Raw genomic sequence first — 14,431 nt, 5'->3', positions numbered from 1 at the left:
ACAACTCATGTCTATGGTCACAAAACCTTAACCATCTTTTGATCAACGAGCTAGTCTAGTAGAGGCTTACTAGGGACTTGGTATTTGCTTATGTATTCACACATGTAGTTAAGTTTTCGGTCAATACAATTCTAGCATGAATAATAAACCATTACCATGATTAAGGAAATATAATAATGACCACTTTATTATTGCCTCTAGGGCATATTTCCAACATGCTCGCCGGAGGTGAGCGTGGTGACTCCTTCCACGCCTACGCCAGTGCCCATTGACCTCAGTGCCACGCCGGTGGCCGGTGCCTCGTAATCCGGAGGGACCAGGAAATGCACGCGGGAGATGCCAGCCGACGTGCTCCCGGCATGCAACCTGTTCGACACAATGCCGGTGGCCGCCGACGACGACACGGCCAACCGTTTCATGCGGAGCATCATCTTCGAGGGTGGTGCGGTGGCCGCTAGCGCCGCTGGCAGTGCCGCCGCGGTTGGCTACGATCTCGATGAGACCCAAAGTCAGGACGGCCGAGGGCCGTTCACGCCGGCGACCTATGATCACGTCGGCGACCTATGATCAAGCAGGCATGAACTTTGGGCGGCGGCATGGCCGGCCGCTGGCATGATCTATGATCGCGGACCTTTTAAATTTGTACGCGGACATGAAATGGGTCGCTTGCTTTGGGCGCACGGCCAACCCAAAAAGAAAGGGCAGACGTCGAGCGAGCGGTCAACCCAAACGGACAAAAAGCGGACAAAATCACCATCCGTTTGGGTCGGCGCGTTGGAGTTGCTCTTATAGAAGGCAGAGGTCAAAATACGAATATCAGTCTTTTTTTGCGAAAAAGCTTCCGATCTATTCATCTTCAATCATGGCAATACAACGAACACCAGAAATAAAAATTACATTCAGATCCGTAGACCACCTAGCGACGACTACATGCACTGAACCGAGCCGAAGACGCGCCGCCGTCATCACCCCTCCATCGCCGGAGTCGGGCACAACTTGTTGTAGTAGACAGTCGGGAAGTCGTCGTGCTAAGACCCCATAGGACCAACGCACCAGAACAGCAACCGCCGCCGATGAAGAATAACGTAGGTCGGAAGAATCCATCCCTAAGACACACGAACATAGATGAACAACGATGAGATCCGAGCAAATCCACCAAAGATAGATCCATCGGAGACACACCTCCACACGCCCACCAACGATACTGGATGCACCGCCGGAACGGGGGCTACACGAGGAGACCTTTATTCCATCTTCAGGGAGCCGCCGCCATCTCGCCTTCCTGAGCAGGACACAAGCCCTAACAAGACTGAAAAAACGACTAAAAACGGAGCCCTCCCGCCGGCCCTTGGCAGGATCCACCGCGCCACCATGGCCCTAGGGCCAACGGAGATGAGGCGGCACCGGCGAGAGGCAGAAACCCTAGCTTTCTTTCTTGGAGGGGGAGCGATTTCGTGCTGGACACATCTATCTACTCCCTTTGTCGGCGAGTATCAGTCTTTAGGGCCACTTGCCGATCCGAGTGAAAACCTGGGGTGTTATGTTGTCGTTGTTCGCTTTTTTTCTCTTTTAATAATTTGATTGTATGCATCCTTGATATCCTAAGTAGCTCTTGAGACCATGTTAATGGATAAATTGGATGTAACTGGTATCTTCCTTTTTATATTAATATATTTCTTTTTTATCCAAAAGAAGAAGAAAAGGCAGGCAGTGTGGCTGACATAGTTTGTACTATAACACATCCAATGCGTAGCGCATCGAGTCTTTGTTTAACGCCAGTTGAACTCTACAAATCCTCCTTTTTCCCCCGAAAACATAGGTACAATATGTATGCACAGCTCTACAAAAATTCAACAAAATTTTACCCGCAGCTCCAAGAAACAAAAAAAAAAAAAACAGACTATGAATGCTAACTAATTTGGGCTGGAGTATTCATTTTGCCCATTAACACTGCCAGCCCTGCCTTTGTACTTTTGGTTTCTAGAGTTCTGGACTGGATTTGGATTTGAGTTTTCGTAAAATGTCAAATACATGTTGTATCTATATTACGTCAGGCGCACCGATTATGTTTTGTAGTTAGCACAGAAGACCCATACAACAATGTTCAAAAGCGCTGATTATTCCCACGAGCGATCACTTATTATCAGCTTCTCAGTATGTCAATTTGTGAATTGATAAAATTCCAAGATTACTCAAATCTGAAAAGAACTCCAAAAAAATAAAAACAGTTTAATCTGATTAATCGAACACAAATTTAAATTATACTCCCTGACATCTTATATTATGGGACGGAGGGACTAGCATTTTATTTGTGTTATAATAATACCAACGTACACCATTAAAACATTTCTAGTGCTTTTGAGCCTTTCACCAATGTAAACCATTAAAATACACTGTACACATTCAATCTTTGTGAAGAGAAGGCTTCGAATTAAGTTTTAGAAAAAGAAGAATTCGAATTAGATCTACAACATGCTCTGCTACACATGACACATAACAACTTCAGAGCAATAACTAGCAACTGCCTTTACGCTACAAATAACCAAGATTGACAAGGTCTCCAAGATATCAAATCTATCAGATGAAGAAAATAAATACTAGGCTGATCTTGGTGCCAGTTTATCTAACCAAGATAGGATTATCGCAGCTCCTTTCTCCCACGAGCAATCTAACATCATATCATGTGCTACCCCTTTCACACAGACAGGTTGCACGTTGTAAAATCTTGCAGTTTCAGAAAGCCCTTCCGCATCCTAGATAAAGGAAATGTTTAGAGCATGAGAAACGAAATATTTCTTTTGTATGTGCGAGAGATTTGTTTGGGGGTTGGGTTCACTCACAACAATGAAATCATTGCTTGCACCCATGACAAGGATTTCTAATGTACCATCTGTGGCAGAAGGTACAGGCAATGATGCATTGAGCTTCCTCAAGTCAAATAGTGGCAACTTTGAGCTTTCCTTCATTAGATTTTGGTACCTAAAACATGATGTCGTAGATTGTTGATGAAAGGAAAGAGGCATTTAGACTGCAAATTGCTTATGTAAGCTGGAGATGGTATGCGAACAATAAATACCTCAGGACAAGTTCATCATCCATTTGTGATGAGAAAAATGTTTCTTTGCAGAGAGGCAATGAATTTGCATATGCTTTTGCGGCCAAGCTGAGTGTAACCTGATAGCAAGATGAATAAAACTTCATGTATGCGCATGAACAAATTCACGTGACACAAACAAAGTATTCAATACTGATGGCTTGAAGAGAGACATGAATAGGTCATTCATAGTTTGAAGCAAAGAAATGGTTGCATGTAGTACATGAAGTGTATGATACGTACATGCAGAAGCAAAGAAAGTCAACAAGTATGGATGGGGTAATTCAGGTCTAATAAACAGTGGATCAGCAAACGTATCCAGACTCCACCAAGGAGAATTGGGAGAGTTAGAATAGGCATAAGGAGTTCAAGCCAATTGTACAAGGAGAAGAAATGACTGCCAACAAGCATGGTGATTCATACAGAGCATTGCGAAAGTGAAACTTCACTAAGTTTGTTCAGTGCTTGATGCTATAATTAGCAAGCCCTCCATATTAAGAAAAAATTGGATTTGCTCAAAAGGGAATTGATTGATGATTGCATGATAAGTGAATGTTCAAGCCTTCAAGGCATTTCACACCTGGCAAGTGAAAACAAAGTATAACACCCACCACAGGTGATAGAGTAAATGCTAAACTAAAAAAATGTAGATACAAGGCATCTCAGTATCGCACTGAAATTCAGATGGCTGAATGATAAAACTCGAAGGAAAAGGATAAATTATAGTTCAGTTTTACCTTGATAGCAGCAATTGGTTTAGTCAAAAGGTAACGCCATACTAATCCACTGGAGAATGATACAAAGGAGTTAGATCACAATGATAGTAAGTTATAAATAAGATGGTAAATGTGTAGCAAACAACAATAGGAACACCTGTTTCCCGAGGGAGGTACAGAACAGACAAGAACAGCGCCAGAAAGCTTTGGATGAAAAGGTTCTGAACCTATAATAGAAAAGGTGGCATGTAGTGACTTTACCATAGATGAAGACAAACATTACTTTTTCCTTCAGAATAATGAGACTAATTATTCATTAGCAAAATGTGGATGCTAATATACTGAACATCCAAAAAAGAGTGAAATCAGATATGCTGTTGGGCTGATAAAGGACTAAACTTTACTCTACCAATTAACATGAATACTATGACCAATGAGTAGTTGTAAGAAAACACAACATTGATACATACAAGGTCCTCAAAGAAAATAACTTTTGCACGTCTCAAGGAAGACCAGAAGGTCAGAAAAGTGCATCCATTTTGCTATTATTACGACTTAGCATGCAAAAAAGGATATTTGGAAATTAAAATAATAGTATTTGAAAATGAATGTGGCACTTCAAGATAAAAGTTCACAGAAATTTTGATAAATGGATGAATATTTCTTTCCTTAAAATCATAACAAATTAATAGCTGAAGTTAATTTGGAAGTGCTAAAAGTGTTAAGGTTATTATGTTTGAAGTTAAACAGTGTGTTTGGACTCTCCAGGATACATGCTAACTCAACTTATGCGCTCCACCTCTTAGTTTAACAAAAATGGCGTATCATATTAGATGAAAAATACTACTCCTCTGACTCATATTACTTGTCGCTCAAACGGATGTATCTAGACGTATTTTAGTGCTAGATACATCCATTTGAGCGACAAGTAATATGGATCGGAGGGAGTATCAATACTTTGGAATGGATAAATTCATTCCAAAGGCTTATTTTTACACAGATAAAATTTGGCACAACCAAGGACCCATGGTTTCCATCCTTCTCAGCAATCAGACTTCTTGAGATTCGTGACATCAATCACAGTTAAACCACGTCCTTCTAATCATTGGACAAGAATAATTTCAAGGTGACTCGCTGTTCATCCAGAGAAATCCCTAACCCCTATCAGAGCCAGAGCATGATTAAACAATCTATGGTCCTCTCTCCTTTCCATCTCCCTCTTATGCTTATGTCACGCAACCTGGTAAGAAAATAGAACACAACTAGTCCTTTGGCAGAACATTGTACACATGTTCACTGTTTAGCCATTCAAAAAACAGTACCCCAACATACAGTAATTAACTTTCAGACTGCTGCAAAATCTGCTAATGTCCATGTGGTTTGATGATCCACCACAGGTACCGTGGCAGATAAGAAATGAAGCAAGCTTCTGCTGCGCCCTATAGAACTGAGAATCACACCCCCTTACCCACTAAGGAGCAAGACTAGAGTTATGGAGATGCAGAAATAATACTTGGATTGAAGAAGGATAACAGCACTTGGTTGAAATCCTTTTTGATTTGGTATTTTCAGGGAAAAGGTTATCTGTTTGTGTGCTAGGCTCAACTCGAGAACTTGTGTACTAGAATTTTTATTTATTTTTTTAGAAAAGAACTTTATGTAAAAAAAATCATCTATGCCAAAGGATCGGTTCTTTATGTAATACCCCCTCTGTTGATTTGTGTAAGGTGTCCAGTTTTTTCCAGCTTTACCTTTGATCAGCAATTAACAATTGGTTCAACAGTATGCGCATTATGTGATACATAATTGGTACCTTTGGATTTGTATTCAAAAGTATTTTCATATAGCTGTATTTCGTAACTATGAACAAAGTATTTACAAGAAGTTTATGGTGAAGGTTCAACTTTGCAAAGCATGGGCACCTTATATTTTCTGGTAGAGGGAGTAAGACCTAGCTTTTGTTAGCATGTCTAAACCATGGGTATGGATCGTGGTATCATGTAATACTACGACTCTACCAGCACCCTATAATACTGATCTTAAGATGGACCACAATCTGAAAGGATCTTGATCGGACTGTGATCCAACTCGTGACATTGTTAGAATCATGACACGGTTCGAATTGTGCATAACCCACACTGAGGACAAAAACAACCTTGACAACGGCTCAAAAGCGGCATTGAGCCCTCCCCAAATGGGCCATCGTCTTTGGTTCTGCAGAAAATGCTTGTAAACAAGTTGTCATCTTTGTATGTGGCAATGTTACTTAAACTTTTGAAGTCTATTACTCCAGTTGTCCTGCCTCAGCATGTTATCTGGCTGCATGAAGCAGTGGGATGCATGCATGCATAAATTGATGTTCAAAGCCGAATGAGCTTCTAGTAGCACAGATGCTCAATGGTGCACTCGATGATGCGACCTAACTTAACATGAAATCCCAGAGGCCTTCTAATACACTATAGTTGCCAGTTTATGCTATCTTCCCATGTGCATGCTTTTGAATTAATTATTACTTTCAGCATCAGTAATCACATATTATATTAGGAAGTTACTCCGTTTGTCTACATAATTGGGTTGGATAATCCACTTTAGGTATTGTCTTACAATATTTCAATTGGTTATACTTACAAATAAAACACCATAATATTGTGATAATATGGTAGTCTATGATCCAATACTGCTGGTAAGAAAACCATACTACCCAGTATGCTTTAACTTATAACCTTGAACCTTGGTTGAAAGTACATCTTTATGCGGTTAACAATTCTACGAATGTTAGCAAAGAAGATAGTCGTTCACTTGGTCAATTCCTTTCCAAGCATCACATTTATTTGTTAACACGAGGTTGGGAAGAAGTACAAACATGCTGAGCATGGCAAGAACGCTCCAGAGTAACATCCATAATGCAAGAGTTTTCCTGAGATCTTCGGCGCTGTGCACGGTTCACCGTGACGAGGTACAAGCGGCGGCGCCACCACATCGCACTATCCGCCTCGTCGGCAGGGATCTAACGGAGGTGGGCATGTCATTATGGAGCGAAGGCCAGAGGCTCTACGCACTCATATTGTATGAAACTTCTTGGTAATGGCGGTGATGTATGAAGACTGGATGGGCTAGATCGGAAGAAGTTTGCGTGTCGGACGATTGGAGCTTAGCAGCAGTAATCTCGGCGAGTGGGCGGCGACACTGACAGACTTTGTTCTTGGTGGTCTCAGTTCCGGGATGAAAGCCCTAGGTCTTGTACCTGGCAATGGCGGCCTCATAGTCGTTTCCTTGTTGAAGGCATTGTTTGGAGATTGGACCTTCTTCAGGGTGAAAACCCAGGATCTGACTAGGATGGTCGGACCGGACGATGATGGTGTTTGTGCACTATAACCTTCCTGAAGGCGTCGTTTTTGGAGAATCTTTTTCGGAGTCTAGGTGTTGCCACCATTGGTGGTGCTCTTGTTGTTGCGAGTCTCTCTTTGTTTTGACGAAGCTTTCGTTTTTTCCTTTTTTTTTCATTTTTTTGCTGTGTGCATCCATCATGTCTAGACTTGCTCTGTATATGATGTTGTTGCAGAGGCCGGGTGTAATTGATATCATCTTGATATTAATATATTCCCTTTATCGAAAAAATAATGCAAGAGTTTACCATTGGTGAGAGCATACCTTGTAGGCATGATATATATTGCTGCACAATCAAGCCTCCAAATGAATGTCCAATTAGTATGGGTGGGACAGGAACCTCCTTTCGGATGAAATCAGCAATATCGCCAGTATGTGTCTACTGCAAGTCAATCACACACTGGGCTGACTCTTGTGAGATAATAAAGAAATGCAGTATGATACAACCATTGCTGAAGTGTTACAGTGAGCAATGCTGTTAGTTGCAGGAAGTGCTGCATTACTTGCAACTTTGTGGATGATTTATGTTACACATACAGGGTCGCAGAATAACATAAATTACTCTGAATGCACCTCAGTTTCGCCAAATTACCTCAAGCGTGCCAGCCACTGTGTCAGATGGAATGCTGCTTTCACCCTGCAAGAGATCATAAGTCAATTAAAGTGTGATACCTCAGTAAGAAATACTACATTATATATGTCTTGTAAAATGCTCACAATTGCTGCAAGTCCACTTCATAAAATCATCACCACTGTTTGACAACCCAAACACACTATGTTGCGTAGGTTATAGAGCATTTTAATTGGCTATGCAACAGCATTCATCATCAAATTGTCTTTTTTTTTTGCGGAACATCATCAAATTATCTGAATTCATCTCCAGCCACATTTGCTTTTCCGAAAACTTGTTGCACTTTTGGTTTCTGGAATGCGCAGGCTCACTAGCGTTAGCCCCACCAGCACCGGGGCAATTCAACAAGAAGCCCAGATGCATGCCTGACTAAATACCTGTGCGCGGAGGCTGAGGGCGAAGCAGGGGAATCCGGCGTGCGAGAAGAAGGGCAGCCAGCGCTCCGCCCAGCACCAGGCCGCGTGGAAGCTCCCATGCACGAACACCAGCGGCGGCCGCTCGCTCCTTCCCGGGGTCGGGGGCGGAGAAGGCGGTTGCTGGGCTATGACCTCGAGGTCGAGGCCGCAGGGCAGGCGGTGGGAGCGGCGGGACTGGCCCTCCTGGAGCGTGTAGGCGCACGCCGCGCGGAGAGGCCTGGTCCTCCTCGTCATCGTCGTGGTTGGCGACGCCCGCGCTGGCATTGTTGGCGAGATGGAGAGGCGGGGAAGGGTGAGCACGGACGCGGAGGTGGCCATGGGTGGCATTTGGTGAGGATTGGGATGATGCAAGGAACAGCGGAAATGAACCCCAAACTGAAAATTCCTGTGTTTGCACCCTAATCTATTTGATCTCAGTCCAAATCAAACCTTGGGATCTTGTGTCAAACAGGGATTGTCGACGTGGCAAAGCGTTGCCAGGATTGGTTGGCGCGCGAGATAGAATTGAACTGGGTCGGCCCACTGAGGCCCGTCCGGCGGCCCTTTGGAGGCCCAGGAGGCAGAGCACCCCTACATCGACCATTTCAACAGGCCCCTCGGCAGTCCACCTTGAGCTCTCTGTGTCCTCCTGCCTTCCACTTCTCTCGCGCGGCAACAATGAAGACTGGCGACTGATCGACGGGACGGCGACGGTCTGTGACGGCGCGACGGCGCGAACAACTGAAGGTAATCACCTCGGTGCCCTCCTCGTCTGATGTCCGTATTTTAGCCTGTGATTGCACCACTATGGTTAGGATTTTACCAAGATTTTGGGTGGTTTTGCGGGCCAAAGGATATGATTTTTGTGTGATTTAGCTGTAGATTTTGTTCGTACACAGCAAAGATAGGTTAATTTGGTTCGCCTTATTTGTGTATTTCAGTGAAATCATGGACCCAGGTGAGATTTTGAATGTCCGTTTCCATTTGGGTGGCCAGTTCGTCCGAATTGGTCCTAATTTGCAATATGTTGGGGGAGAAGAAGCTATGTCAGAGATAGAAAGGAACAAATTGTCGCCGCAGGAAGTGAAGGGCTATGGCACTGAAGGAATGAAGTTCTATTTTCTGGTTCCTCGTTCAGAACTTCTCAATGGCCTGATGTTTCTGAATGATGACAGCAAGTGTGTGCAGATGGCAAATTTTGATGTGTTGGTGTAGTTGCAGATGTGTTTGTGGAGTACCATGGAGAAGAAGATAGTGCTCACAGTAGCAGTGGGAGTGACTTTGAGGATGAGATTGTGGCATTGACAGATTCTAAACCTGATCTTGTCATCACTGTTGCTGAACCTGCTGAGTCTGAGAATGATGTGCTCATCACTGATGAAACAGGTGTGGTCACAGAAGTTATGAGCAGCCCATTGAAGCATAGAACAATCAGTGCAAGGCCAAGTGAAAATGCAGTTGCTGCAGGGCATGAAAATGTCGATCTACATCCAAATGTCAGTCAAATTGCAGTTTCTCAAGTGTTTGATCCAACTCAACATACAGTTGATGCACTAAATCAAAACCAGGTTGGAGGTGCAGTTGCTAGTGGTAACAAATCAGGTTTCGATTCAGAGAGTGATTTTGAGTGCATTCCACATACTGATGACAGTGGATAAGATTCAGAGGTGGTGGAGCTAAGGAGGCATGCTAGAAAGTTCAAGAAAAGAATGAAACAGAGCAAGAGCTGGATTGGAAGAGATGCATCAGGTCCAGTACCAATTGAGCTTGTTGCCAACATGGAGCAACAAAAAGCAGGAGAAGAAGAGGATTGGAAGTATGATTCTTCTGATGAGGATTACAGTTATGAGGAAGTTCCAATGGAGAGGTGGTTAAGAGAAAGAGCAAGTTTTCAAGGTATAACAATGACAATGAGATACCACATGTTGCATTATCCATGGTTTTCAGAAGCAAGAACCATCTTTGCAAAGCTTTGAGAAGGTATGGTCTTGTTACTAAGAGGAGTATCAGGTTCATGAAATCAGAAAGTGGCGGAGTTAGGGCCAAGTGTGGATGGGATGGATGCCCTTGGCTCATCTATGCAACAAAAAGATCAAGAACATCCAGATTCCAAGTGAGTACTTTCAATGATGAGCATGAATGTGCACAGAATAGGTGCAACAAGCTTGTGGCTGCTAAGTTGATTGCACAGAGGTATGCTCACTTCACACTAGCTAATCCTATGCGGAAAATAGAAAGCATGAAAGTCATTGTATTGCAAGACATGTTTGTTGATGTTTTAACCTCAAAGTGCAAACATGCAAAGTCAATTGTGATGGGCAGATTGATGAGTAGTATGAAGAATGAGTATACCAGAGTGTTTGATTACCAATTGGAGTTTCTTAGGAGCAATCCTGGAAGTGTTGTTGTTCTGTGTCTGGATCGACAAACATGGACCAAAATATATTTCAGAGTTTCTATGTTTGCTTCAATGCAATGAAGTGAGGATTCAAGGCTAGATGCAGGAAAGTGATAGGCCTTGATGGATGCTTCTTGAAAGCGGCAGTGAAGGGTGAGCTCTTGTGTGCCATAGGTAGGCATGCTAACAATTGGATGTATCCACTAGCTTGGGTTGTATTTGAGCAGGAAACCAAAGAAACTTGGAAATGGTTTGTTGGGCTACTCATCAAGGATCTTGACATCAACAACAATGGAGCTGGTTGGGTTGTTTATCTCTGATCAACAAAAGGGCCTAATCAATGCCATGAAGGACTATCTTCCAGCTGTAGAGCACAAGATGTGCGCTAGGCACGTATATGCTAACTGGAGGAAGAAGCACAAAGCTCATGACTGGCAGAAAAAAATTGGGTTGTTGCCAAAGCTTCCAATAAGCAAGATTTCAGCTATTACAGCGCCAAGCTTGCACAAGAGACACCTGAAGGGGATAAGGACATGATGAGGACATAACTAGTGCACTGAGCAAGGGCTTTTTTCTAGTGGATCAAATTATGAGTCAGTTGACAATAATCTCTGTGAGTCATTCAACCATGCCATTGATGATGCTAAATTCTATCCAATTATTTCTATGCAAGAGAAGATTAGGAAGAAAATATTGGTGAGAATTCAAGAACAGAGGGAGAAGGGTGAGAATATGACATGGAAAATATGCCCTCGCATCTTTAAAAAGATCAAGAAGTCTATTGCTTGGACACAATATCTTGAGGTGATCTGGAATGGGGAAAATGGGTTTGAAGTGAAGCATATCAATGGAAAGGGAAGACAGTACACTGTTGATCTTGTAAAAAGGATATGCTCCTGTGGCTATTTCGCTGGTTGATGGTAGCTGGAACTACGTCGGTATTTCCCCGGAGAGGGAGGGATGATGTAGCACAGCGACAGTAGAGTATTTCCCTCAGTTATGAAACCAAGGTATCGAACCAGTAGGAGAACCAAGCAACACAACGTAAACAGCACCTGCACACAAATAACAACACCTCGCAACCCGATGTGTAAAAGGGGTTGTCAATCCCTTTCTGGTAACGGCGCCAGAAATTGGCAATTTGACGGGAGAAAGTTGTAATAGATTGAAATAATAGATCGCAAATAAATAAAAGTGCTGCAAAGTATTTTTGTATTTTTGGTTTAATAGATCTGAATAAAAATGCAAAGGAAAAGTAGATCGCAAGGCAAATATATGAGAAGAAATACCCGGGGGCCGTAGGTTTCACTAGTGGCTTCTCTCGAGAAAAATAGCAAATGGTGGGTAAATAAATTACTGTTGGGCAATTGATAGAACTTCAAATACTCATGACGATATCCAGGCAATGATCATTACATAGGCATCACGTCCAAGATTAGTAGACCGACTCCTGCATGCATCTACTACTATTACTCCACACATCGACCGCTATCCAGCATGCATCTAGTGTATTAAGTTCATGGAAAACGGAGTAATGCAATAAGAACGATGACATGATGTAGAAAAGATCCGTTTATGGCGGTAGATATAGATCCCGTCTTTTTATCCTTAGTAGCAACGATACATACGTGTCGTTTCCCCTTCTGTCACTGGGATCGAGCACCGTAAGATCGAACCCACTACCGGGCACCTCTTCCCATTGCAAGACAAATAGATCAAGTTGGCCAAACAAAACCCAAATATCGGAGAAGAAATACGAGGCTATAAGAGATCATGCATATAAGAGATCAAAGAAACTCAAATAACTTTCATGGATATAAAAAGATATGACTGACCATAAACTCAAAGTTCATCAGATCCCAACAAACACACCGCAAAAGAGTTACATCATATGGATCTCCAAGAGACCACTCACGCATCATCGGAGAGGCACCAATGGAAGTGGTGAACCCCTCTGTGATGGTGTCTAGATTGGATCTCGTGGTTCTGGACTCTGCGGCGGCTGGATGAATATTTCGACGCCTCTTCTAGGGTTTCTGGAATATTGTGGTATTTATAGAGCAAAGAGGCGGTCCGGGGGGCACCCGAGGTGGGCACAACCCACCAGGGCGCGCCTGGGCCTCCTGGCGCGCCCTGGTGGGTTGTGCCCCCCTCGGGGCACCCCCCAGGTGCAACCAGGGCCCATTGCCTTCCTTCTGGCCCATAAAAAATCATCGTCGAGTTTCGTGGCATTTGGACTCCGTTTGATATTGATTTCCTGCGATGTAAAAAACATGGGAAAACAACAACTGGCACTTGGCACTATGTCAATAGGTTAGTACCAAAAAATGATATAAAATGATTATAAAATAATTATAAAACCTCCAAGATTGATAATAAAACAGCATGGAACAATCAAAAATTATAGACACATTGGAGACGTATCAGCATCCCCAAGCTTAACTCCTACTCGTCCTCGAGTAGGTAAGTGATAAAAACAGAATTTTTGATGTGGAGTGTTGTTCATCAAGTCACATCATATTCTTTTCTTTGTAGCATGGACATTTGGACTTTTATGTGATTCAAAGCAATAGTCTAGTTTTGACATAATAATTTAGATACTCAAGCATATCAACAAGCAACCATGTCTTTCAAAATATCAATGCTAAAATAAGTTATCCCTAGCCCATCATGCTCAAACATTGATCCATTCATGAAACACACTCGAATATTAGCTACACCCAATACTTAAGCATGATCATATTGCCTCCTAGTTGGTGCTTTTTGTAAGAGAAGATGGAGACTCAAAATAAAAATAAAAATTGCATAAAGTAAAAGAAAGGCCCTTCGCAGAGGGAAGTAGGGATTTGTAGAGGTGCCAGAGCTCAAAGCGAAAAAAATTGAGATAAAAACATTTTGGAAGGTGTATCCATCCCACCAACGAAAATGACTTAGAGCTACGAACACTTTCCATGCTAGATATGCCATAGGCGGTTCCCAAACAGAAAATAAAGGTTATTCCTTTTTCCACCATTCTTCCACTTTCCATGGCTAGCCGTATCCACGGGTGCCCTCCATACCAACACTTTCCAAGGAATTTATTATTTGACAACATAAAGTAAATAGTTTTTTTTTGCATTTCGGGACTGGGCATCCCTAAGACCTTTGCCTTACTCTCGTGCAATGACAAGTGAATAAACACTCATCTTGAGAATAACACATCTAGCATGGAAAATATTAGCCACCCGTTACCGTTCCGCGAGCGAAACAAACACACAAAAGAGAAGTTCATTTTGAAAATTAGAGATGGCACATGCAAATTTGCTTAGAACGGCAAAAGAATACCTCATATAGGTAGATATAGTGGACTCATGTGGCAAAACTGGTATAAAGGATTTTGGATGCACAAGTAGAGGTCATACTTAGTGCAAAATGAAGGCTAGCAAAAGATTGGGAAGCGACCAACCAAGAAACGAATAATATCATAAGCAAGCATTAAGCATAATTAACACCGAATAATGCACCACAAGTAGGATATAATTTTCACTTCATGATTATTGACTTTCGTGCATGCATAGGGAATCACAAACCTTACACCAATGTTCTTACTAGAGCACAATTACTCATCAACATAACTCACATATCACATCATCATATCTCAAAACTATTGCTAAGAATCAAGTTTATTTTGTACAATGATCTTCATGACATTTTCTTTATCTTTATCCTTCTTGGATATCTATCACTTTGGGACTAATTTTTATGTGTTGCTTTTCATAAGCTCAAACAAATATAAGTGAAGATCATGAGCATAACAAATTTTTCTTTCTC

General features: G+C 42.4%; 1 protein-coding gene across 1 annotated transcript; it reads right to left on the bottom strand.

The window, feature by feature from the left end:
* Positions 1–2,338: 2,338 nt before the first annotated feature.
* On the bottom strand, positions 2,339–8,618 carry LOC109738186 (uncharacterized). The gene is made up of 8 exons (XM_020297285.4): positions 8,206–8,618; positions 7,790–7,834; positions 7,462–7,576; positions 3,968–4,037; positions 3,832–3,880; positions 3,077–3,174; positions 2,841–2,979; positions 2,339–2,753 (listed from the first exon to the last, which is right to left on the bottom strand). The coding sequence occupies exons 1-8, from the start codon at positions 8,569–8,571 to the stop codon at positions 2,598–2,600; spliced, it is 1,038 nt and encodes a 345-aa protein (XP_020152874.1). The 5' UTR covers positions 8,572–8,618; the 3' UTR covers positions 2,339–2,597.
* Between the last annotated feature and the right edge of the window lie 5,813 nt (positions 8,619–14,431).

Source organism: Aegilops tauschii, chromosome 2 (assembly GCF_002575655.3).
Source record: "Aegilops tauschii subsp. strangulata cultivar AL8/78 chromosome 2, Aet v6.0, whole genome shotgun sequence".
NCBI classification, from domain to species: domain Eukaryota; kingdom Viridiplantae; phylum Streptophyta; class Magnoliopsida; order Poales; family Poaceae; genus Aegilops; species Aegilops tauschii.
Note: the sequence above shows the minus strand (reverse complement) of the source record. Positions and strands in the feature narration are given on the sequence as shown.